This window comes from Lepidochelys kempii, chromosome 3 (genome assembly GCF_965140265.1).
Source record: "Lepidochelys kempii isolate rLepKem1 chromosome 3, rLepKem1.hap2, whole genome shotgun sequence".
NCBI lineage: Eukaryota > Metazoa > Chordata > Testudines > Cheloniidae > Lepidochelys > Lepidochelys kempii.
In genome coordinates, this window is record NC_133258.1 from 28,746,339 (window position 1) to 28,772,505 (window position 26,167).

General features: G+C 41.4%; 1 protein-coding gene across 6 annotated transcripts in view; it reads right to left on the bottom strand.

Annotated features, from left to right (window-relative positions):
* The window catches only part of LPIN1 (lipin 1), a 99,524-nt gene that overhangs the window by 8,536 nt on the left and 64,821 nt on the right, over positions 1-26,167 (bottom strand). For 5 of the 6 annotated variants that reach the window (XR_012157923.1, XM_073335988.1, XM_073335990.1 and 2 more), the window contains 12 exons: positions 21,378-21,507; positions 19,152-19,467; positions 16,878-16,971; positions 15,965-16,155; positions 14,689-14,782; positions 13,341-13,410; positions 11,778-11,870; positions 10,365-10,444; positions 7,786-7,930; positions 6,091-6,239; positions 4,953-5,039; positions 4,048-4,200 (listed from right to left, as the gene is read on the bottom strand). Coding sequence is in view for 5 of the 6 variants with exons in the window: in XM_073335988.1 (XP_073192089.1) it covers positions 4,048-4,200; positions 4,953-5,039; positions 6,091-6,239; positions 7,786-7,930; positions 10,365-10,444; positions 11,778-11,870; positions 13,341-13,410; positions 14,689-14,782; positions 15,965-16,155; positions 16,878-16,971; positions 19,152-19,467; positions 21,378-21,507 (1,602 nt within the window). In the remaining variant the exon portion in view is untranslated. Of the gene's footprint in view, positions 1-4,037; positions 4,201-4,952; positions 5,040-6,090; positions 6,240-7,785; positions 7,931-10,364; positions 10,445-11,777; positions 11,871-13,340; positions 13,411-14,688; positions 14,783-15,964; positions 16,156-16,877; positions 16,972-19,151; positions 19,468-21,377; positions 21,508-26,167 lie in introns of all 6 variants that reach the window. The other variant, XM_073335993.1, reaches the window with a different exon arrangement.

The window sequence follows — 26,167 nt, forward strand, 5'->3', positions numbered from 1 at the left end:
ATCTTCTAATTCTCTTTAGTGCTTCATTACGGAACAATGAATAGAGGAGCCAGTTCATCTCTGGGCTGCAGCCCTTTCACAACTGCCTTTCTTGGCAAAATGGGACCAAACAGGTGACAGAGTTGTCCCCGAGCGAATTCCCATTAGAGAGAGAGAGAGAGAATCCTGCACATGCAGAGTTGGTGTAGCTGGCCCTGCATCATTCCACATAGCAGATCCCAGCCCAGGAGCACACCTATGGAATGCTACCAGGGAAACTGAGGCATGGCTGGAGTGCTGTTGGACTCTGGCTATTGGCAGTTGTATGGGCGGAGCAACAGGCAGCCAAGTACAAGCTAGGCCAACCTTCAGGTAGCTCTAAATTGTATCAGGAGTTGAAGCAGCTACCCAGATGACTCAGGGATCAAGGAGGCACAAAGGTGGGAGGAAAGCCACCTTTCCCCAACCCACACAAACCCTGAGCCAGAACTCCCCAAAAGCCATGCTGGTTAAATCTATCACTAAGAATGGATTAAGTTTAGAAGTGTGAGCAACAAGGGTGATGTCGTGGTGGGAGTCTACTATAGACCACCAGACCAGGGGGATGAGGTGGACGAGGCTTTCTTCCGGCAACTCACAGAAGTTACTAGATCGCACGCCCTGGTTCTCACGGGAAACTTCAATCACCCTAATATATGCTGGGAGAGCAATACAGCAGTGCACAGACAATCCAGGAAGTTTTTGGAAAGGGTAGGGGACAATTTCCTGGTGCAAGTGCTGGAGGAACCAACTGGGGCAGAGCTCTTCTTGACCTGCTGCTCACAAACCGGGAAGAATTAGTAAGGGAAGCTAAAGTGGATGGGAACCTGGGAGGCAGTGACCATGAGATGGTCAAGTTCAGGATCCTGACACAAGGAAGAAAGGAAAGCAGCAGAATACGGACCCTGGACTTCAGAAAAGCAGACTTTGACTCCCTCAGGGAACTGATGGGCAAGATCCCCTGGGAGAATAACATGAGGGGGAAAGGAGTCCAGGAGAGCTGGCTGTATTTTAAAGAATTCTTATTGAGCTTACAGGGACAAACCATCCCGATGTGTAGAAAGAATAGTAAATATGGCAGGCGACCAGCTTGGCTTAACAGTGAAATCCTTGCTGATCTTAAATACAAAAAAGAAGCTTACAAGAAGTGGAAGATTGGACAAATGACCAGGGATGAGTATAAAAATATTGCTCGGGCATGCAGGAGTGATATCAGGAAGGCCAAATCACACCTGGAGTTGCAGCTAGTAAGAGATGTTAAGAGTAACAAGAAGGGTTTCTTCAGGTATGTTAGCAAGAAGAAGAAAGTCAAGGAAAGTGTGGGCCCTTTACTGAATGAGGAAGGCAACCTAGTGACAGAGGGTGTGGAAAAAACTAATGTAATCAATGCTTTTTTTGCCTCTGTCTTCACGAACAAGGTCAGCTCCCAGACTACTGCACTGGGCAGCACAGCCGGAGGAGGTGACCAGCCCTCTGTGGAGAAAGAAGTGGTTTGGGACTATTTAGAAAAGCTGGACGTGCACAAGTCCATGGGGCCGGATGCGTTGCATCCGAGAGTGCTAAAGGAGTTGGCGGACGTGATTGCAGAGCCATTGGCCATTATCTTTGAAAACTCATGGTGATCGGGGGAGGTCCCAGATGACTGGAAAAAGGCTAATGTAGTGCCTATCTTTAAAAAAGGGAAGAAGGAGGATCCGGGGAACTACAGGCCAGTCAGCCTCACCTCAGTCCCTGGAAAAATCATGGAGCAGGTCCTCAAGGAATCAATTCTGAAGCACTTAGAGGAGAGGAAAGTGATCAGGAACAGTCAGCATGGATTCACCAAGGGCAAGTCATGCCTGACTAATCTAATTGCCTTCTATGATGAGATAACTGGTTCTGTGGATGAAAGGAAAGCAGTGGACGTGTTGTTCCTTGACTTTAGCAAAGCTTTTGACACTGTCTCCCACAGTATTCTTGCCAGCAAGTTAAAGAAGTATGGGCTGGATGAATGGACCATAAGGTGGATAGAAAGCTGGCTAGATTGTCAGGCTCAACGGGTCGTTATCAATGGCTCCATGTCTAGTTGGCAGCCAGTATCAATTGGAGTGCTCCAAGGGTCGGTCCTGGGGCCGGTTTTGTTCAATATCGTCATAAATGATTTGGAGGATGGTGTGGATTGCACCCTCAGCAAGTTTGCAGATGACACTAAACTGGGAGGAGAGGTAGATACGCTGGAGGGTAGGGATAGGATACAGAGGGCCCTAGACAAATTGGAGGATTGGGCCAAAAGAAATCTGATGAGGTTCAACAAGGACAAGTGCAGAGTTCTGCAGTTAGGACAGAAGAATCTCATGCACCGCTACAGACTAGGGACCGAATGGCTCAGCAGCAGTTCTGCAGAAAAGGACCTAGGGGTTACAGTGGACGAGAAGCTGGATATGAGTCAACAGTGTGCCCTTGTTGCCAAGAAGGCCAATGGCATTTGGGGCTGTAGAAGTAGGGGCATTGCCAGCAGATCGAGGGACGTGATCGTTCCCCTCTATTCGACATTGGTGAGGCCTCATCTGGAGTACTGTGTCCAGTTTTGGGCCCCACACTACAAGAAGGATGTGGAAAAATTGGAAAGAGTCCAGTGGAGGGCAACAAAAATGATTAGGGGACTGGAACACATGACTTATGAGGAGAGGCTGAGGGAACTGGGGATGTTTATTCTACGGAAGAGAAGAATGAGGGGGGATTTGATAGCTGCTTTCAACCTGAAAGGGGGTTCCAAAGAGGATGGCTCTAGACTGTTCTCAGTGGTAGCAGATGACAGAACAAGGAGTAATGGTCTCAAGTTGCAGTGGGGGAGATTTAGGTTGGATATTAGGAAAATCTTTTTCACTAAGAGGGTGGTGAAACACTGGAATGCGTTACCTAGGGAGGTGGTAGAATCTCCTTCCTTAGAAGTTTTTAAGGTCAGGCTTGACAAAGCCCTGGCTGGGATGATTTAATTGGGGATCGGTCCTGCTTGGAGCAGGGGGTTGGACTAGATGACCTCCTGAGGTCCCTTCCAACCCTGATATTCTATGATTCTATTCTATGATTCTATGAATGACTCACATGCAGTTATTTTGTGACAGCCTATATGTCACTGATACTAAAAGCATTTATGTGGGGAGATAGATGGGATACCCTTTGGCCAACTTTCTAAAATATATGCAGAAAGCAATAACATTTGAAGATATCTGAGATGGAGAGTGGAAGGCAAGGAAAGCTACTCTTTTATTATCCCTAGCTACAACATATCCAAGGTTTCCCATATTTAGAGTACACTGAGTGATACTGACTGACACATAGCAGATTGTCAGTAGAACATTTCAAAGAACATCCCATTAACAATTTTAGTGAAATAAACCTTTTCATAGCAGCACTTAATAACCCACAATATTTTCAGTAGTCACTTAACAAGCTTCATTGAAGTAGAAGTAGATATTAGTTTCACTATCTGTGTGACATGTTAAGCTATGTGTTTAAAAACTTATTATATTTGATTTCCGTGTCCACACAGTTTAGTTTCACAATCAGAAAGAACCACATTCTCTTTATAATATTCTGTGATACGGCTGAGTAAAATATGCATTTCCACATGAAACTGAATGTGACATTTTTGTTAAGCAGCTCGTCAAAAACCACTGGAATTGATCCAAAGTCTTCTGTAAAAAACAATTCACATAAAACATGTACACTGTCTGACAGACATTGCACATTGATTGCCATTAAAAAGTCAGCATTCATGAAAGTACCGATAACTAGAAATATCCATGGTAACTGTGTAGTGAACAGGTGGTATCTGTTGGCAAATGCTGATTTTTTTAATGGCTACCACTGTAAAATGAGACCTGTCTTAAGTAACCATCTAAGATACTAGCAAACTTTGGTTGCCTACTAGAGGTTGGTCTTCAACGAAAGGCTGCACCAACTCCTATTGGAAACTTTGAGAATAATTTAAAGTGGTCACATAAGAGGTGAATTTTGTATTGGGTATAAGCTACTACCTAATGATACCTGTGAAAGGCTGAGAACAAGCTGCTTGGACTTAACAACACAGGTCCTTGAGGTAGCACTGTTCCTCGTTCGTTGACCCAGTGCAAATATCCTCTCGTCATGTCTGCCATTCCTATAGCACGTGCCGAGCAATACAGAAACTTGTACCCATTTCTATTACACAAACAAACGAGGAAGAAATTACTTTAAATAATAAGCTGGACATTTTCACAATTGTGTGATATTTTATTTGCCTAGGACATAAGCCATGACTATTAGAGATTCAGATCTTTAACCTCTTTCAACCATAAGAACTCACAAATTATTACTAAGAAGTAAAAACATTACAAGCCAGACAGCAAAAATCTGCACAGCTCCAATGAATTCACTGATTTATACCAGAAGAGGAAAATCTATATCAGAGATTTGTATGGCCCCCACATAAAATCTGGCTCTGTGTATTTGCATCACATCCCTCACCATTTACTGAAATGAGTCCTCTTAAGAAGAGACATTATGCATCCAGCAACAATGTTGCATCAACCTTACTTTAAATGGAACCCACCTGTGGGGCTTTGTCATAGCAAAGGCCCTTATCTTGCATTTTGACTACCATAATCCTATCTCTGACACTGATGCCATCAACCTTCCCTCCTCCCCAACCCCCATCAGCTCTTTGCATCCCTCTACAGGTTCTCCCTTCATCACTGCATCGAGCACAAGCTTCTTGTCCTCTCTTTTAAGGTCCTTCACCATTTAGCCTGATCCTACTCATCCTGTCCAATTTCCTGTTGTGAGTGTAATTTACACATTTCCTATATTCACTATTCTTGTAAATAGTTGCTGGACACCTGGAGCTGTGAACAGGAATCTGGTTTTGCATTTAAATTGAGAGAAATTAACACAAATATTTGCTGAATACTTACTGGCTCACTTTATGATACAACTTTGCAATCCCTTGGTGCGTCCAATCCTTGCCAAGAGTGGGCAAAATATGGCCTAAAGTATCTGACCTGAATAAAGATGGGGAAAAACAGAGCAAATGCACTGCAAGAAATAACTTCCAAAGAACAGGCAGAGGCAACTTCAAATTTTTTTTAAGGAAAAGGTGGTACTGATTCATGCCCTCCTAAGCATTCATTGGCTAGCAGAGCAGGCTGATAGTCTTTTGGCCTGAGATTCAAGAGATCAGGGTTTTAGTCCAAGATATGGCACAGATCTTTTGTGTGACCTTGACAAATAGCTTAATCCCTTTGGTCCAGATCCTCAAAGGCATCTAGCGCCCATTGATTTCACTGGGAGTTAGGGCACCTACATTCCTTTGAGGATCTGGGCCTCAGTTCACCATCTAGAAAATAAGGGAAATAGCTTTACTGGTTCCAGTGACATTCCCCGTTGTAAGTATAATGAATTTAGTATTACTATTTATGTTATGTAGCACACAGAGGCCCCAACCAAGACAGAGGGGTCCATTGTGAAAGGCATTGCACAGATACAATCAGACAGTCCCTGTCTTGACAAGCTCACAATCCAAAGAGAAAAGACAGACAGAGTGTACCATGGTGGTGGGATGGAAAACAGAGGCACAAAACGGTGAAGTGACATAGTCAATACCCAATCAGCTCAGTAGCAGATATAGACCCCAGATCCCCTGACTCCTATTCTGGTGTCCTGTCCACTAGATCACACTGCCTTGTCCCACTGGATTAGCTCTGAAATTTGTCATATCTCTAACACCAGAATGAACATCACTCCAGCGTGTCTCACAGATGGGACGTGACAATGAACTCATTAATGTGTGAGGTGCACAGATACTACTGTGATAAGCACCACAGAAAAGCCTATAAGTAACAAACAGATCAACAGTATGGCACATACCAGCCTTTAACAATCCAGTCAATGTAACAGGATTGTTTTTTGCTTCAATGGAAAAGCAGGTTAAACATGAAAATTCAAAGCCTGAACACAATGGTCCCTTGCCCCAACCCTACGTCAATAACGATTTTTTGAGCCTGAAAGAGATATTGCCTGGTAGGTAAAAACTTGCCTCGTTTGTCATCTTACCTTGTGATAGTTCCATCGATGTCAGAAATAATAACCTTGTCATCCCAATTCCATAGGTAGATGGTGCCTTCACAGCGGCACGTGCCTTGATATTGTGTCGTAACACTAAAGATCACATCATTAGGGCCATTCTTGAGCTTTAGACTTTTCTGTGAAATGTTATTAGCAAGATCAAATTGTGCAGGTGAAATGGACAGAATAGTATAAACACAAATGGGAGAATGCTAATTGCCTTAGGCATGTGTTAATCTCCTTCCTGTCATGGGACTATCTACTGAATAATGGAAGCAGAGTTTGGCTGCAAGGGCCATGCTGTGCCCTTGATTCATAAGCTGAATTAAAAACAATAAGGAGTTCTGCTTTGCAATCAGTGTCACAGTACGGCCTGAAGTGATCATGGCAGCAAAAAAAGACTGGCTTAAAGCCCCTGCAAAACGACTGCATCTGAAAAATAAGCCCCCACAAGCTTTGTATACCCCTGCTCTCAATTTATATATCCCTGCTCTCAATTTGTTACAGAATATGACCAATAAACCATATCTGTCTCTTAAGGCAAATTCTGGACCTCTTGCCATCTACAGAGAACACTCTCACTTAGCCACATGGGAGTGGTGGGCTGCCTAATGTTGTATTCCACAAGTATGTTTACTTCTGAAAATTAATTAGCTGTGTGTGTGGATGTGAGAAAATGCATTTTCCTAAATAGCCATATTTTCCAAATCAAATATTAATACCCTGGGCTTGAACAGCAACAGCAGCATTTATCAGCATTAGTCACAATACCTCTGTGCAGAGGAACTGAAATTAATATGGTCCTGGTCACACTAAATTCATAAACAGCTCTTTTAGAAGCTGCTGTCTTCTGTGTGTGTGCATGTGTGAGGGGGGAGGGAGAGAGAGAGAGAAAAATACACACACACACACACACAGAGCGCCTGGCCCCTTTAAGCCAGGTAAAAGAGCTGGAGCAGCATAAAGGAGGCTTAAACGCCTCATTTCCAGTTGGTGGAGGATTCTTCTTGTACACAACAGCCATAAGGCTGTCCTCTGAGAACTCCCTTACAAAACTTGGCATGGGGGCATGCTGGGGACAGGAGTAGAGTCAGATGGACTGTCAGGGAAAGGACCATAGCACACATCACTGTGCTAATTCCTGGCAGCACTGCAGGCCGTCAAGCAGTTCAGGGACGCTGCCCTAACTTAGACAGTCCCCCAGCACTGTCTAAATTATTCCCAGGGCCTCTTCAATCCCAAAGGCAGACCCGATAGAGAGGGTACAAAGGTCCCTTAAAACCACTCACATCCACACCTGGGCTGCCAGTTCTGTGCCACGCCTCCTAGAGATACAGAATTTCATCCATGACACAGAAGATTCACAGACTTCTGACAGGTGCAATGGGAACTGTTGGGTGCTAAGCAAACCAGGTCCCTTATTTTGGTGTCTTAATGCAGACTTCAGAGTTTAACTGTAGGCTGCATTTTGGAAGACCTCAATCTCCTGATTTGTCAATACAACACCTTTTCCATTAAGCATGAGATTTACTTCAAACATTAAGACATTTTTTAAAATTTCATAAGGCCTTGTAGTTAGCACAAATACTAAGAGTTTGTTAACCCTGTGCTAGCCTGAATAACTGCATTGTGCCTGTTGAGCTAGAAATGACATTTCGGAAGGAATATGTAAAAATAACTCACAAGCTGGTCAGAAGTGAGTCGAAGGGTCTTTTTGTAACTGATTCCTGATAATAATGAGAGATGACTTGAGTTTGTTTGTAATGACCCAATGTTTGGTTTTGCAGCTCTCGGGTCTTCATCACTTGAAGAAGATTCATCCTTTAGTCTGGAACATCACACAGACAGAAAACGATGCTATCATCTCTCAGTAAATGCATTTGGGTAGCCATTAAAAATACATTAGCACTGACACTGAATAAGTCAATTGATTCTCTGCTTCTAAGTACTGTCTCTTGGGAGGTTATTTACAACATGACTTTAGAAATATATCAATGAAGTACTGAATTCTCATTCACGCATGTCTTCCATTATTCATATTTGGGTTCTTCGAGCTATTCATTTGTCTGTATGCTAGTATTGTCACTTTAAGTTAACAGACTTAAATTACAGTCCATGTTGACTCATTAAAAAACTCAAACAAGGTATAAAATCGGTTAGCTAATGTGAGCAACTACAAAGAAGTTTCATTCTAAGGAAATAAAAGAGAAAAGAAAAGAATATATTTAATCTATGAAGAGTTCAGCAATTAGAGAATAAACCCAGAACATGATTAATGCAACTTTCTAATGGAAAATAACCTGCACCATCCATTCTTTGTGAAAGCCGCAATTTTTGCCAATGGGATTATATTTTTACTGACAACTCTGGCAGGATTGCCCTACTCAAAATGTTAAAATGAAATGCCAACAACTTTTTGTTCCTGCGCATTATATTAGTTTACGTATGCATCATTATAAAACTATTTTTCCTACCATAATTGTTTTTAAAAACCTGTCAAGGAAAATTTTTCACATAAGAAAGAATTTTAATGGTAAACAGAACTGTCATATTAGGTGGTAGTTTCAAATATTCTTAACATACTGCCAATGTGATCTTTAATATATCACCGTTCACATTGTTTTCTGTCACAGCTGGGTCTGCGTGTTGTTGGGAAGTCCTGACCCTGGTGTCATAAATACTGCATGTTGTGATGGGCAGCATTTAATGCTGTAGCCCGCCTGACTCTGTGGTTGCTATATCTGGCCTAAAAACTGCTTGCTACTCAATATTCTATTTACCATAGAATGGTTTTCAGCGACAAATCCTTCCTGATCTGTTTCTGAAGTCGTTAAAACTCAAATACGAAACAGTAATTAAAGAGTGAAGTGTGATTGAAGTTCCGATATTGCTTCAAGGCTGGGTCTCTAAACAAACATGTAAGGGACAAAGAACCAAACATTACTGATGAGGAATGTGTCCTCTCAGGTCCACTCATGGATCTTGCAGTTTTGGGATAATGTATGCTATTGAGGCAGCAGTGTATGTGCCACACATTTAACCTGCCAGTCTCTGGTCTCCAAAACAAAAGGTGGCTCCCAGTGCTTAATTTGTAATGAAAGAGGTGCTGGGGCTCAATCAATTTTTTTTACATTAATAACTGATGCAGCAAAGGTGCTGGAGCTGTGAACTGCCAAACCTAGAGGTGCTGGGGTACTGCCCTGGCACAAACTAACCACTGGTGGCTCCTCATTCCAGCTAGTTCTCCTGGATTGCAATGTCAGCCTCCAAAAAACCTCAAGCTAATTTGGCATGTGTAAGCTATAACTGAATCTGGATCTTACTACCCCCTCTCCAGCTCTGGCAGATCTGAGTGAGGACAGCACGGAAGCAGGCACTGCTGTGTTCATGGTAAGCCACTCGGTTGTACGTCCATGGGATTTGGGCTGTGCAAAAAGGAGACCAGGCAGGAGACAGCTACTGTCTGCTACTTCATCCCCATGGGACTTCAGCAGGTAACTTAATGCTGGCCCTGCAGAATCCTCCCTAAGTGGAGATTCAGGGGCCAGCAAGAAATACTACAAGAGCCGCATAAATTAGGAGGATCTTCTGGCTTTGAAAACCCTTCTTCTGCTTCTCCCTGGAAGAAGTAATAGAAAGCTGTGGAGTTTCCTGTCCCCTGCATGACAGAGATGGAATAAGAATCCCTCTGAAAGGAACAACTTATGCTCCTGAGCCTCCTCAGGTATGTAGAAGCAAACAGCGAGATGTCAGACTGCAAATCTTCATAAATCAGGGGATATTACAAGGATCTAGGACATTTTGATTTCAGTGAGGTGCAAAAAGCTTTGGAAACATCCACCCAATTTTTATTTATTTGTAGGTGCTTCTAAACTTCCTGCATATGGCTAGGATTGAAAACAGAAGGGCTAACATATAAGGAGAGAGAGAGTAGTCATGGAGATGCCAGAACAAGAAAGTCCAGTTTTACAGACTTAAGTTTGGAAAAGGCTCATTAAAGTACTGCAGACCCACAACCTGGCCCTAGATAGAATCCCCCACACTTCATCGGCTTAGGCTTTATGGAGGTGAAGTGGATTTTACCATGGGTGAATTTCACCAACATTAAGGGATCAAATATAGAGATAGGATAGCATAACAGATTACAAATCTCAACCAGATCTCATTATTTCCCCTGCTCTGCCATTGAAAAACTTGAAGTATCCTGCTTTCATTTTTAAATGATCCAGAGTTACTTTGGCTACAACCCTCTTTTTGCGCACCTTTCTGCAATGCTCATTTGTGATAACTCCTCTTCTGTAGTAAGCACATTCCCACTCAAATCTTGTGTTGGCTTGGTTTCCTAAAACACAGTTATGAGAAGTTGTGAATTCCATAGTAGACAGAAAGAGGAAATATTTAAAGGAAATAATCTTTTTGGCTAAATCCTGCTTGCTTCACTCATGCAGGTATTCCTATTGCTTTCCCCAAGACTATAAATGTGAGAAAGGCAAGCAGGACTTGGTTCTGTGCATGTATATGATTAAAAAAAAATCAAGGGTTTACTGTACGAAAATTTTTGCACAGAGCACTATCATACTCGCAAGTATCAACCACAGCAGAAACTGAAATTTGTTTTTCTTTGGCAGATACAGAGAGAGGGCGGATTTCAAATGGCAAGAATTGGTGGCAATTGTGGGACCAGTAGACACTCACTGCTCAGAAACTCCATTAACAAAATCTGCTAACCAAACCTATTTTGGGCAGACTTAGCTCTGACAATTTCATCTCAAATGATGAAAGTTACACGAGGCTATCATGGAAACAAATGCACAGCAATAACTAAAGCTTTTTCTATCTAATTGCAGCTGTCACAGCTCAGTTTACAAGGGAACACTTCCAAGAAGGCAGTCATAGAATTCAGTAAGTTGCAGAAGAATATGGCAAGAAAAAAAAATTATATGAAGCTCATAACTAAAGTTCACAAGAGTGTCTATTTTATGTAAACTTAGAAAACTCAAGTATCAGATATTTCAACTTTTTAAAAATTAAATGAAGACAGATTATCAGAAGTTTTAGAGATTAAATATGTTGAATGGGCAAGAGAACAGTGGTTATTATAGCACTTACACAGTGCTTCAATGTTCATAAACAGCTTTGAAGATATAATTAAAGCACCCAGTCCCCAGAGATTGTTGAAAAATGGGCTGTTGAGGGATTAACAAAAAGTGAGGAAACACATTTCTTTTATTTTTTCATCCAAATTTAGCTTTTGCTGTAATTTTCCAACAAGTCTAGTAATAAATATTATTATCCTTCAAATGTGGAAGCAGAACTGTAGAAAGGGTGAGCAACTTGCCCAATGACATACATTAAGTTAATCGCACAGCCAGGATAAGAACTCAGCAGTTCTTGGTCCCCATGTCCCTGACTAATCTATCAGATTATGCTGCCAAAGGTAGATGCAGTGAATACAAATGTAGAAGTGAAATAGACAAATGTTTTAGCTAAGGGCCTTATCCACTGAAGTCAATAGGAGTCTTTCTATTGACTTATGGGTTTTGGATTAAATGGATTAAATGCCTTTCTTGTGTGTGTCCTGTCTGTAGAAGCACAACCTCTAGAGGATGCATATGTAAGCTACATGAGATTCAAACCTCTGACAAAAACTACCTCCATCTGCTTTTTAAACTTACCTCTTTGACAGTGCTATTCCTTCCTCGCCATGAAAACCACCATCTTCCGCCTTTCTTGGGCATCTTATCCCTCATAATAGATTCCACAGTGGCCTGTGATAAATGGATGGTAACATAAATAATGGAACAAAAGAAAGGGACAACCTGACACATGCAAACAAAGGAAAATGAGGAACACAATTTCAACCAAGGATAAACAGAAGAAAAGGAAACATACTGTCTGTGGGCCATAAATTTTATAAAAGCAAAACCTAATGGCATCCAGAACTGCACTGAAGTAACTGAAGCACGAATACTTGAGGAGTTTTTAAAGGAAAAAGAAAAGGAGGTCAAACCAAAAAAGAAAAAGAAAGCATAAAATGGCATTAGTATAATGTCTAGCATGGGTAAATAATCGTCTGATTTGAGGTTGTTTAATGAAAATTGTAAGTTACAAAAAATATAAAAAAAACAGGTGATCAGCTTTTGGAAGAGGTCTCAGGTGCAAAGGCTACAAACTAAAGGGAAAGATGGTGGGTTACTCTCTCTAAAATAAAACTAACATTTGTAAAAAATTTATCATCCCTTTGTGGGGAGTAGTGGGGTTACTATTTTTATAGGAATTTAGAGATGACACATGCTGGATTGACAAGGACTAGACCCAACAGTTATTTATCCAGAGATATAGTGTGGAGGGCAACAGCGCATACTTCCCTTCAATAACTCAACACCCAACGTGTCTGATCCATGATTTGGAGTGATCATTTCCAAGGGTGAAAGGATTTCGTTTGCACACCCATGAGCCCTTGGCCTCTCCACTAAAACTACAAGGGTGTCAGTGGTGTTTTGCAACCTGCCTATAGGACTACTAAGGGAGAAAGACATTTTTATGGAAATATATGATGGCCTCTCCTCATTTAAGGTTGCAACCAGCTTTCCACTGTAAGCCTGATTTTGCCCCTCCTCTCCAAAGATCAGTGCAAAATTGTGCAGGTGATAAGGGATATTATAAGACAAACCACAATCAAATCTAAGTTCTATTAGTGGTTAGAAAGATGAGAAGCAGAGTTCAGCTACAGCATCCATCTCTCTCTCTCTCTCTAAATATATTAGGTTTTTCAAAGGCTCCCCTTTACTGTTGCATCTAAAATGCATAAGAACATAAGAATGGCCATACTGGGTCAGACCAAAGGTCCATCTAGCCCAGTCTCCTGACTACCAACAGTGGCCAATGCCAGGTGCCCCAGAGGGAATGAACAGAACAGGTAATCATCAAGTGATCCATCCCATCACCCATTCACAGCTTCTGGCAAACAGAGGCTAGGGACACCATCCCTGCCCATCCTGGCTAATAGCCATTGATGGACCTATCCTCCATGAATTTATCTAGTTCTTTTTTGAGCCCTGTTATAGTCTTGGCCTTCACAACATCCTCTGGCAAGGAGTTCCACAGGTTGACTGTGCGTTGTGTGAAAAAATACTTCCGTTTGTTTTAAACCTGCTGCCTATTAATTTCAATTTTTCATTAAATGAAAAAACGCCACAGCTCATGCTTTCCCAACTGACTTTCATGTTCAATCTCACCTTTGGCAAAGGTTTCTGGAATGCTTGCATTGCCAGTAGAAGTGGAGCAGCTGTGGTCCAGTTGTAGTACCTGGAAATCAAAAAAGTTTGTGTACTGTTACATTTTGTAATACCATCGATCCCCATCCACAGCCTAACAGTAATTGCACAGTTAGTTAAAGCAATGGAGTTTATTTAAACTAAAGAATAAAGCCATGAAGTTCAGATTTGGATCTGCAAATTTATGTCCTACTTAGACTACTTTGGTTGTGTCTACTTATTAAGGCAAAGTTCCAGTAAAATGTTAACATCATACTTTACTTATTCAGGATGAGGTTAATATTCAAAGAACCTGGTTAAAGACTCTGGCTTGCTGGCTGGGGAATCCTCCTCCTCTGAATTGGTATAAAGGGTGACCAAATTCCCAAATATCTATCCTCACCTTGGCGCTTCCGTTGTGTACGTACCTAGTGTGAAAGCTTTTCCAGTACAAGGACAGTGCATATTTACTATACCACAATTCCACAGGAGGAGAAGACACATAGGAGATCATGAAAGAAAAGCTAAGCCCCAAACAGAAACTGTATTTCTCATCCATTCCTCATATCTGCACCATAGCTCAGGGACCTACATTTTCTACAAGACACCTGTGTTGCTCTTTGCCCCTTCAAGGCACTGTACAAATGTTCAGGTTTGAGTTCTGTGAGGTGCTGACTTTCTTCAGTGGTGTGCTGAGGGCTTGCAACTCCTATGGCACTTAGGAAGCTAAATCCTCAGTGGTGCTGCCCAACTACCCATGAGAGTGAGGTCTGCACAGCATCACACTCGAGGTCTCCAGCATCTTACCTAATCAGAACTTCCCTAATTAGTCCTCTTCTCACTACACCCTTGTGAGGTAGGTAAGTGGTATTATCCCCATTTTACAGATCAGGAAATCAAGGCAAGAAATTAAGCAACTTGTCCAAAATCACAAAATGAGTCAGCAGAGAGATGAGGGAATAATATATTCAGTGAATGTAGGTTCTTTCTCTGCATATAGAATGGCCACAGGCCGATCATGATTTCCCCATAAGTATTCATCATTCAGTTGTACTGAATGAATGTCTTAGCAAGGTTTATAGTCCATTTTATTTTTACTCTAGGTATTGAGTATGAACACTGTCAGCATTCAATACTAGCTCTTTGAAATCCAAATTAGTTACTTAATTAACTATAACTGGCTTTGAATCTCTCAGGGTTAATCTACAGTAGGAAAATGAGTACCCATTTGTTCAGCAATGGTGCAGCTGGTGTAAGCCCTAGGGTAGCACTAAAAATTTGCAAGTGCTTTTTCCACATTCCAGACTTTTGCCTGCTGAAATGTACTTACTTATTTCCAATCTTAACCACAAGGTTGGGGTCGTCAATGATAGCAGGATTGTCCACAAACTTCTGATACGTTACTGCTTGTTCTAAGAACTGATCTGTTGGAAATATTTAAAACATACTCCCATAAATACAGTATTTGCAACGGGACAACCTACCCCCCATAATTAGCATTAAAACATCCTGAAGAGCTAAGCTGCAGGCTCAGGATCAGTCCTTCACGACACGGGTGGCAGAGACTAGCAGTACTATGGAGACAGGGCTTAGATCTCCAATCTTGCAAGTGCTTAGTATTTCCTGTGAGCTGCTCAGTGCCCTTAACTCCTCACAGGAGGTGCTCAATGAAAGCTACGGTGATCAGCACATTGCAGGATCAGGCTTTTCACTCCTGGGAAAGGATGTACCTCTTCCGTGACCTTCTCTGGCTAATTAGGGAACAGGTGTTGATGGACTCGATGCAGAACTACAGCCCCAGCCAGAAACCTGATCAATACTTGCAGGGCCTGGAGGAAAATGAAAATTCACCTTCCTGGACAAACACCCCCTTCCCCTCCTTGCCTTCAAGAATCACAATTATTTGGATTATTAACAATATAATAAATAGAACTACTTTATCATAAATTACCCTCTGTATGGAATATTTTAACTTCTAGTTTCTAAATAGTTTCTAGTTTCTAAAAAAACTTCTAGTTTCAGAGCAGTGTCAGTCTTAAATATTTCAATGGCTCCCAGGACTCGTATCTGAGCACCTCAAGGTCTTTGATGTATTTATCCACACAACACTCCTAAGAGGTAGGGAAGAGGTGTTATATCCATTTTACAGACGGGGAACCAAAGTGCAGAGAAACTAATGACTTTTCCAAGATCACACAGGAAGTCTGTGCCGAAGCTGAAAATGGAACCAACGCCTTCTGAGGCCCAAGCTAGCACCCTAACCATTGGGCCATTCTACCTGTCCATGGTAGTGACAACTGTGAATTTATCATCAATTATACACCACAGTAATAGGCATAATAAATGGCAAATGCACCCTTTTATTACAGTTGCATGAAGTGAACCTGTAAATACAGTAATTTCCAAAATATATTACATTAAGTTAAAATCAGTAATATAGTATTAATAACCCCAGAACTTGACATTTTTATGCAAAGGAGAAGAGCTACATACTCCCTCAGCCTTAAATTCCTACCTCTAGCCACAAGAGGGTACTGTTTCCTTTTTAACAGGAGTTGAGAGTTGACTAACAACATGTAATCATAAGGTATAGGATCATTCTGTACCTTTTGTTATCTCTTTGTTGTCGCTAAGACCTCCACAGAGTGAAATGGCAATTGAAGGCAAGTCTCTTATTCCATCTGAGATGCCTTCAACACCACTGTCAACACCTGAACTTCCACCAGAGTGAGGGGACTGATTGGCTGACCGTGGTCCATTTTCATTTGCATTCTTTCCGTGTGCAATATTATCACCGCTGTAGGGATGAGGAGGGGGAGAACAGTCTTTCAGTCCTCATTGTTTTCTGATCTGTATCATTCCCAAATTCTCTCCCTTCACAAGCCCAAACCCAAACTGTAAACACACTATAGTATGATCTGGGAAGAGGATCATACAAATGTTAAAAGAAACTCTAATGGAAATTAAACCAAAATGATAATGATATATCTGGGGAGAAAACACATTGTCATAAATAAAGGCATCATATGTGTCATCCAAAAATAATTTTCTATCATTTGTATTTCTAGGTGGTCAATCACTATAGTACAGTTAGAGTAATATAACGATATTAATAATACTAAACTTTAGGTGATTTCAGGTAACAAACAAGGTGAAAAGCATATTGTGTATATATCTTTTATGCTAAGAGCCATATATTCATGGATCAAGGGCAGTATAACACCCAATAACGTTAACGGAAATTGCACAGCAGTCTGAGACTAATATATAATGCTTCGCATTTTCTATCACATTTCTTATGAACAAGTATAGATCTGTTACAAAGTTTCAAGAATCCCATCTTTTCTCTGCATAATTTTAGGTATCCTTCCCAACATCCTTTTTTGACCTAGACTCTCATTTAGCTGAATGTTACTTACAGCCGGTATTCCTATAATCTTGGCACGAGACCTGCTAAGAATCTGATGGGAGAAGATGGAGATTTAACTAATATAGTCTAATCCAAATAAATAGTTATACTTTTTGGGGAAATAAAGAGCAGCAGCTGCTGGATCCATGTCGGTGAGGTCATCTAAATAGACACCATCAGCACCAAGATGCCGGCTTCGTTTATCTGTCAAACACAGAGTAAATAAATAATAAATTGGTGTCTTCAAAATACACAACAAGAATTAAAAAAAACCTTACATCTTAAGGAGCTATAAAGCACATAAAGTATGTGCACACAATTCATAGTTAAAAGAAAAAAGGATTATTTACAATGAGACAAAACTGCAAGGCCAATAGTTTCACAACTGGCCACTGATTTTCTATGCCTTAGTGAAACACCAAAAGGCTGATTTTCAGAGGTGCTGAGCACCCACAATTCCAACTGAAGTCAATGCCGGCTACACGTGATGTCTCATTGGGATACCTAACCTGGATACCTCTTTTTGATACCTAACAGGTGAGGGACCAAAAGAAACTTTACAATGGTGTGGTTTTGCTGGAAGAGGAATTATTTAAGTTAAGCACCAATGTTGACACAAGGACAAATGGATACAAACTGGACATCAACAAGTTTAGGCTTGAAATTAGATTAAGGTTTCTAACCATCAGAGGAATGAAGGTCTGGAGCAACCTTACAAGGAGGACAGGGGACGCAAAAAAATCTAACTGGCTTCAAGACCGAGCTTGATAAGATTATGGAGGGGATGGAATGGTGAGGTTGCTTACAATGGCCTGTGTCTCATCTGTGACTGCTAATAGCAAATATCTCCAACGGCTGGAGATGGGATACTAGATGAGGAGGGCTCTGCGTTCCTACAGAGAATTTTTTCCCTGGCTGGTGTGTCTAGCTGACATGCTCAGGGTCTAACTGATCACCATATTTGGAGAGGGAAGGAATTTTCCCCCAGGTCAGAATGGCAGAGACCCTAGAGGGCTCCTTGTACCTTCTTCTGCAGCATGGGACACGGGTCACTTACTGGTTTAAACTAGTGTAAATGGTGGATTCTCTGTTATGAGTCTATTACAAGAGTGGATGGATGAAGTTCTGTGATCTGCAATGTGCAGGAGGCTAGACCAGATGATCACGATCGTCCCTTCTAGCCTTAAATTCTAACAGTCTATCTTAGGTACTTATATGGCCCCCAACACCATGTTATCTGAGCATGTTACACACTCTAATATATTTAGACTCGGAACATATCTGTCCAGGTAGAAGTGCTATTGTTCACATTTTTCAGATGGGAAACTGTGGCACGGAGCTGCTAAGTGACTTGTTCCTCGTGACAAAGGGCAGGGACTGGAACACAGGTCTCCCAAGTCCTAGGTCAGTGACATGGCCACTGAACCATCTTTGCTTTCCTGCTGTAGCCACTTCTATAAGAGTGACTGCACAGAGGGTGAAATCCTGAGAGTCTTACTCAGAGCTGTGACCTCCAGTTTGCATCCTTCACTCAAAACACACAATTCACTCCCTGAATTTCTGACGACTAATCAAAGGAAGGCAAGTGAAGGACCACAAATGATTGCATACTAGATGGAACACCTCAATCTTACCTTCACAGACACGGAACCCCTGGGGAACTGGTTGAGAAATGTATCTGTAATAATGTCTGCTCATGTAAAGACTCCAGCACCCTGGAGAATTTGGGATCTACCAAAATACATATTATGAATGTGTAAACTTCACGTGGAGATTATATCCCTTATCAGAAAACAATCTAGCATCATCTTTGGAAATTAGAGAGGAATAAAATGGACACAGTTATATTCCAATTGAAGATGATGTGTCTTCTGAACACAACAGAAATTCCTTGTGTGTGACTGGACCATTCTGCTTTGTGGTATGTGTGATGTTTAAGCAAAGGACATGTTGCAACTTTGTTTTGCGGCTGAGACATTCCACAAGCTAGCAGTGGCACGGTTTAGCTGTAGGGCAGACTACTGGTACAGTTGAAAAGGAAACCTGTAGCTCAGACCACAAAATTCTGCAACCCGTGGGTTTGTAAAATAGGGAAGAATTTACTACAAGTTTTGCAGCGCTGCTTATCTGCACAGATCTGCTAAGTACAATAACCAAGGAAGAAAATTATTTCTCTCGCTGTCATTCCAGCTCTCTTTGAAAAAACCCACTCCACACATATATGCTCAACTGTTGTTTATGTTAAAAGGCATATTGCTCTCATTTCAGGCTCTCCAGAAATGCTCTGATCTTATGGATTAGTTCATCTGGCTACAAAGTGCCTAATCACTGTGGGATCTTGGTGCAATATCATGTGCATGGATTTGCAGGAGCAACTGCTTTACCTTTCTTTCTAGAAGGGGAATCTATTTTGCTTGCTTGCTGGACTAAGCAAGCTGCAGCTTGTTTGATTTCTTCATTTGCAGGCAGTGATGGTGCAGCTGCTCCTAGAGCCTCTATCTCTGGTTCATTTATCTCGGCTGGCGCTGGCTGGGAGTCATTTTCATCGGAAGTCGCAACAGCTGCCTGTCCAATGGTAGGTAAAGCAGTCAAGCTGCTTATCTCCTCTGCAGACTCACTTTGAATTACCCGAAAATGAGTGCTTTCCGAAGGATTTACATTCACCATGCTGGATTCCTTTGCCTTGAGTAGAGAAGTGGACTAGGAGAAAAAATGAACAGATCAGTATAATGAAAGCCCTTGAGAAAAAGAGAGAACCAGACACAAAATACAGGTTTCAGAGTAGTAGCCGTGTTAGTCTATATTCACAAAAAGAAAAGGAGTACTTGTGGCACCTTAGAGTCTAACAAATTTATTTGAGCATAAGCTTTCGTGAGCTATAGCTCACTTCATCGGACACAAAATAGTCAGAGTTTAGCCTGGTCTATTCACACAAAGCTCTACTTTCCGCTGCCCTGTATGGTTTTGATTTCAATGGGAGGTGAAGGCATTCTGCATCTCCTAGGAAGCGGAATAGGGCCCGTAACACTTATCATTTCCATGCCCACTAAAACCTGATTCTCAAGTAAACCAGCTACAGCTGGAAATCTCAGTTAGTTGAATCACTCATTCTTAACAGCCCAATTAAATAGATGCTCTGTCTGCAGAACTCCTGTTGATTTCAGAAGGGGAGCTGCACTCAGTGGTTACAACCCTAGGACTTTAGTGAACAAACACTTCTAATAAAAATGGTGGCTCCTAGTGATTCTCTGAGAAGCCATGCTCAGAACAACTCCTATTAGCCTGCCCAGGAGCTAAGCCCCGTTTTTCTTTACTTGGTAGCGCTGCTGCTTAGTAGAGCAGCTGCCAACAGATCACCCGGATCTTAGTTTGAGTCTTGATTATGATAACGTTCAAGGCATACACACCGCAAGGCTGTCATGTCAGAGTCAGCCTATTGGTTAGAATATGCAACAGCTAGACATGCACCATCCGCTGCCATACCCCGAGTGCCAAACGCTGCATTTACTTCAGCGCTCACTCACTGTTATGCAGCTCTAATACTTTACATAAAATTAATAGTTGTGATCCATATGCTTACAAAGCCATAGTAAAGATGCCTCTTAGTTGGATATATGGGTAACATTTTCAAAAACCTCTTAAGTGACTTTGGAACCTAAGTCTCATTGACTTTCAATGGGATGTAGGCTCCTAAGTCACTTAGGCACTTTTGAAAATTTTATTCTACATCATCTGTCCATAGGGCAATTGTGGGACATAGCATTTTTGTACCTGGTTGTTTCAGTCACTGATGTCTCTCGCTATCTATAACCAGTTACAGGTGGGGCTATGAATTTCAAAATCAACTGGTGACTTTGGGTGCCCATCTGCAGACCCCTTGAAAGGGCCTGACTGTCAGAAGGTGGGTGCCCAGAACTTTCTGAAAATCAGCTCCCTTTAACATACTTCAAGATGGGCACCCAAAATACCTAGTCACTTTTTTCATGAAAACTTGGCCAGGAATGTTCTCTATTTCAGTCAGTAACAAATATGAACAACATTAAGTACCTTTAATTCTGTGCACAAAGTGTTTACATGCAAAGTCTTCCTCATTTAGCAGAAATGTTTGCCTACATAAATATTTCCTGTCTAGGCCAAGCCCCTAACTTGCCATTTCTTCCCCTGCAATACTTTAAAGATCCAACCCTTCTACTCTGTTCCAACAGCTAAACTCTTGTCCAAGTTGTCATCATCTCCCATATCAATCAGTGCAACCTCATCCTCTTGGACATTCATTCCAAAAGTCCACAATGCCCTCTCCAGCCCATCCCAACTGCAGCCTCTAAAGCAATCTTCCTAGCCCATCCATCAAATCGCATCACCATCCCCTTTTGAATTCCTCACTGGCTCCCCCTTCTCTATCTCATTAGATATTAATTTCTTGTCCTCATCTTTCAAGACTCAACATAATTCAGCTCTTAATCCTGACTTTGATTTGCCTGTATGAAGTAAAAGCCTAAAATCAAACACATATATCAGCTATGTGAAATACTGCACCTGCATGTACATGTGCCCTATTAACAATACACAGTAGATATTGGAAGGAATGAAACAGGAGTGATGTTTGATACCTTTGCAGCTTGAGGTAGTTCTCCCCAGGCCCAGTGCATTTGTGGGTTATTCTTCTGCATCCCCCTGTCCAAGGATTTACTGACTAATTCTGAATCGCTCTTAGGAGTGGGAGGGCGTGAACTTGAGGGACTGGAAAACAAAACAAAACAAAATGGTACTTATTAAACAGCTAAGTAAAAGCAAAGCATAGGCCAAGCTGCATTATGCAGCATTCTTGTTGTATAGTATCTGTATTACAAATGTCACCACAATATGCTAGGCACCTTCCAAACAGTCACTGACCCAAAGAGTTCAAAAATCTAAGGAGCTTAGCAGCAAATCAAAGATGTGGAAGAACGACAAACCATTTCAAAATAACTATCTCAGACTGGCTCTCTGTGCACCCATTAATAGCTGTCAGGTTTTGATAGGCATCGGGGTCTTGAGGAGGAATTTGAAGGTGGTGGGGGTACAGACTAGTTCAGGGAGGGCATCCCATGCATAAAAACACATGGAAGAAATAGTGATAATTAGTAAATTACTACTCTGTGGCACCACCAATCATCTTTGTTTAATGCAATAAAGTCAGTCGTCAATAGTACAAATGGTCAAATCAGCCACTAATCAGTGACGGTTCATAGACTCTAAAGCCAGAAGGGATGACTCTGATCATCTAGTCTGACCTCCTTCATAGCACAAGCCCCTCAAATTTCATCCTGAATTCCTGCATCAAGCCTGTAACTTCAGGTTGAGCTAAAGCATATATTTTAAATACACATCCAATCTTGATTTAAAGACTTCAAGTAATGGAGAATCTACCACATCCCTGGGAAAGCTGTTCCCACAGTTAATTACCCTCACTATTAAAAATGTGCTTTTTACTTCCAATCTGAATTTGTCATGACTATGACATTTCTTAACCTTTTCTTAGATCAACTAAATAGATGCAGCTTCTTTAGTCTGACTGTTTTCAGATAACAATTACTTTGCACTAACACAATGGCAGATCTTAAAACTTGACAGTTTTTCCTCTGATAAATAGACAAGGTTACCTAATTATCTGCATTTTGCCATTACAGTTTCCTGTGCTTGCTATAGGAAATACCTTAAACACTGCAAATGCTAAGTTCCTCCAGCTACAAGTAATTAGTTATTTAAGAAAATCAGCACATTTGTGGGTCCTTGCTGTAGAAAAAAAATTTCCTATTGATTTCCAAGCTCTTTACAATCATTAATCAATGCTCACCACAATCTCATCATTTTACAGATGGGGAGATTAAGATTTTTAAAGATATTTAGGTGCCTAAAGATGCAAACAGGCATCTAGTGGGATTTTCATGGGAGTTATGCACCTATGTACTTTTGAAAATCCCACTGGGGCCCACATCCACAAAGGTATTTAGGCTCCTAGCTTCCATTGATTAAGGCCCAGGTGTCTATCTGCATCTTTAGGCACCTAACTACCTTTGAAAATCTGTCCCTAAGTGACTTGCCCAAGGGAACACAGTAAATCAGTAGCTGGGTTAGGACTTGAACCAGCAATCCTACTAATCCACCTTTGTCCCCCACCCAAAAAACCAAGAATGCATATTGTATCTACATATATATATTCAGTATTTTGTTTTGTAAATGTCTGGCTTTGCTTAAATGCAATTTAGATATAATAAAACTTAAAAATGTAGAAGGCAAAAGATGTCCACATTCCGAAATTCTTTTCTATAGAGCTCCCCTTGTAGATTAACACACAAACACTAATGTCACTTTAAGAAGTGCATAAGAATTATAATTAGAATGTTTGGAATGTCTGGGCCTCTTAAATTAAGTGCTGTAATATCAAATCAGAAACATAAACATGCACCAGGAGGCAAAGGAGAAGAAAAATTGCATTTGCAAAAAAAAAAAAAAAAAAAAAAGATATTAAAGCATTCCTACTATCCTACTACTTAGATTGCTTGGAACATGATGCAAAGGTTAGTTTCCCATGCCATCTACAAATAGCGAGCTAGGGTTGGTGTTCTTACCATTCCGAGGTGAGCTGTCATTTCCTTAGAGTGAAATCTTCTGACCCTCTTCCTGCCCACAGAAGTCCCAAAACTACCATGCACTGGGAAGCAAAAAGCTACATAGTGCAGCTCTGCAACACACCGTGCCTTTGGAGCCATCGCAAAAAAAGACTTTAGGAGACTCCAAGGCTGAGAAAGAACGTGAGCAAATAATGCAAATGCACTGTCTCTTTGCAGCATACTACTACTGCTCTGCTTGGAAAGGATTTTCTCTTCCATGGATGTGCATAGTCTTTTTTGGGCCATAAGGTTACTCAACTGAAGAGAGAACTCTTCCCCCCATGGGTAGGGATTGAGCCTGGCAGAATTCTATGAAAAATCACCAGGAATTTAAATACCCTGATCTGTGATGTGGGACTCCTCCTGCCTCAGCGCTTCCCCTGGGCTTACAATGAGAAACTCAAGGACTTTTTTCTTTACATACGATGTTCCCTTAATAATGTTAAACCGCTCCTCCCACTGACCAACACCTCTCTGACCCATGGTTTATTAATGAAGGCACTAGCTATGTTTATGAGCTCATATGCATATACTTCTGCCTTCACACCTCATGTATATTTCTGCCATGCTGTGGCTGCTTAAGACAGTGTTCACTGCACATAGCTACGGTCAAAATCAATTTTGATAAAGAACTAACAAAGCTCATGATCACATTGCACATTGTCTTCAAAGATTTTTGTTTTGTTTTTTACTGAGTTGGGACAAATTACGTGCCAGAGCAATGGAAGAGTTTTGCATGCTTCAATCAGGGATGAGCGGGACTTATTCAAGATCAAGACCATGTAAGACTGGTAATCTAGTGATTGTGTTCTGCCATGTAGGAGACCTTCTAGATTCATTTCCCACTTCTAATTTCTTGCTCTGTGGCTTTGAAGGGGTCGGGAATATTCTTCAGGTAATGTACTAAACTCCTGAGGAAGGCATGTCTTGCATCAGTCAGTAGCCTCAAGAATATTAATGGCTCCCAAAGGAATCCCGATCATGTTTTAAAAAATGGTGATCATGACATGAACCTCAAGGCTAGGAGGTATACGTCAGAAGGGAAATAAATAAATGGAAGGGTGGGATGTCAGTGGGAGAGGGGCGGAGATTAGAGAATGATGTTGTAGACTATGGGGGGGATAAATTATAATCCCACAAAACAGACTGAATTTAGCCAGAAGAAACTGTTACAGAATCTATGTAAAAAATACTATGCTCTTTCAGGCAAAGGGAACCATATAGTATGATCTGAACTTCATTAACGGAGTAAATATTTGGAGAAGACTGAGAGTTCTCAAAATAGTCCACTTACCATCACAGCAAGGTGATGTGCACTGACAGGTCAGGCAGTATAGCAAACGTGGGAAATTCCTCTGGCATACAATAAACCCTAGTGAAATTATTATTATCTTTGACATTTGTTATGTGCACTGCAGTAGCGGCATGAAGGCAGGACCCTATCATGCTAGGTGCTGTGCTAACAGATATCAAAATAGAGTCTCGGCCTGAAGCTCTTACAATCTAAGCTGTGATAAGAGGTGGGGGATATAACAAACAGATGGAGAGACCACAAGGAAACAGTGTGATGGTTGTGTACAAGGGAATAAGCAGCATTCACAGCACACAAGCTGGCTGATCAAATGCTAAAAGGAGCTATCTATCTGTTTCTCGCTGACACAGAAAAGATGCATTTGAGCACAGGAGGGAGGTGTTTTTGGTTATTTAAAGTGGTGTTGTGCTTGGAAAAACGACACTGTAAAACGGCATTGAGAGCTTCCATCTTTATAACCACCAACCCGGCAAAGACTGCCTGAGATCTGAGATTCAAACCAGGCTCTTTCCTTCTCTCAAATCAACATCAGTAATAAAAGTTCTATAGGTTGAATTAGGCCCTGTTATCACTGGGCAACCCCACTGTTTTCCAATTAAGCCCTTGGTGAGACTTGTGAAATTCCATTGTCTTCAATTAGTTATTACAGATTAAACCATGATTGAATCATATCCAGCATTCTGTTGATGTTACACAAGAAGGAATGGAAACCTTACTTTAGTCACTGTCATGTCAGCATCCTTTCGTCTACAAGAGACAGTGGGAATTGCCGTCTATGATGTAGATGGTTTGCAATGTCTCATGTGACTGAATAGTCCAATCCAAGATTTGCATGATCTTTGGCAGTTATTGCAAATGTATGTATCTTGATTGGGAGCTGCTTGCTTCTTACAGGCTCTTTTGTCTTCAAGCTGTAGGAGCCAGCTTCTGTCATGGACTTTGATACCCTGATGGAGACGATGGTGCCACTTTTTATGATCACTTGCCAAGATTTCCCATTGGTCAGGATCAATCCCAAATTCCTTTATCTCTCACTTGCATTTGTCTTCGTAGTGAAGCTTGGGATGTCCTGTTGTTCTTGTTCCCTCTGATAGCTCTCCATATATCATGTCCTTGGGTATGCATCCGTCTTCCAACCTACTCAGATGGCCCAGCCAGCGCAGTCATCTTTGCTTGAGTAGGGCTGTCACAGCTGGTAAATTTGCCCTTTGAAGAACCTCTGTGTTGGTGACTTTATCCTGCCATTTGGTGCTGAGTATGCGGCGTAAACAGAATAGGTGGAAACTGTTTAACCTTTTCTCCTAATGAGCATAAGTTGTCCATGTTTCCCCACCATACATGAGAATGCTGAGGATACAAGCTTGGTACACTAGCATTTTGGTCTTGATCATAAGCTTTGAGTTGTTCCACGCTCTTAGTTAGTCTGCCAAAGGTG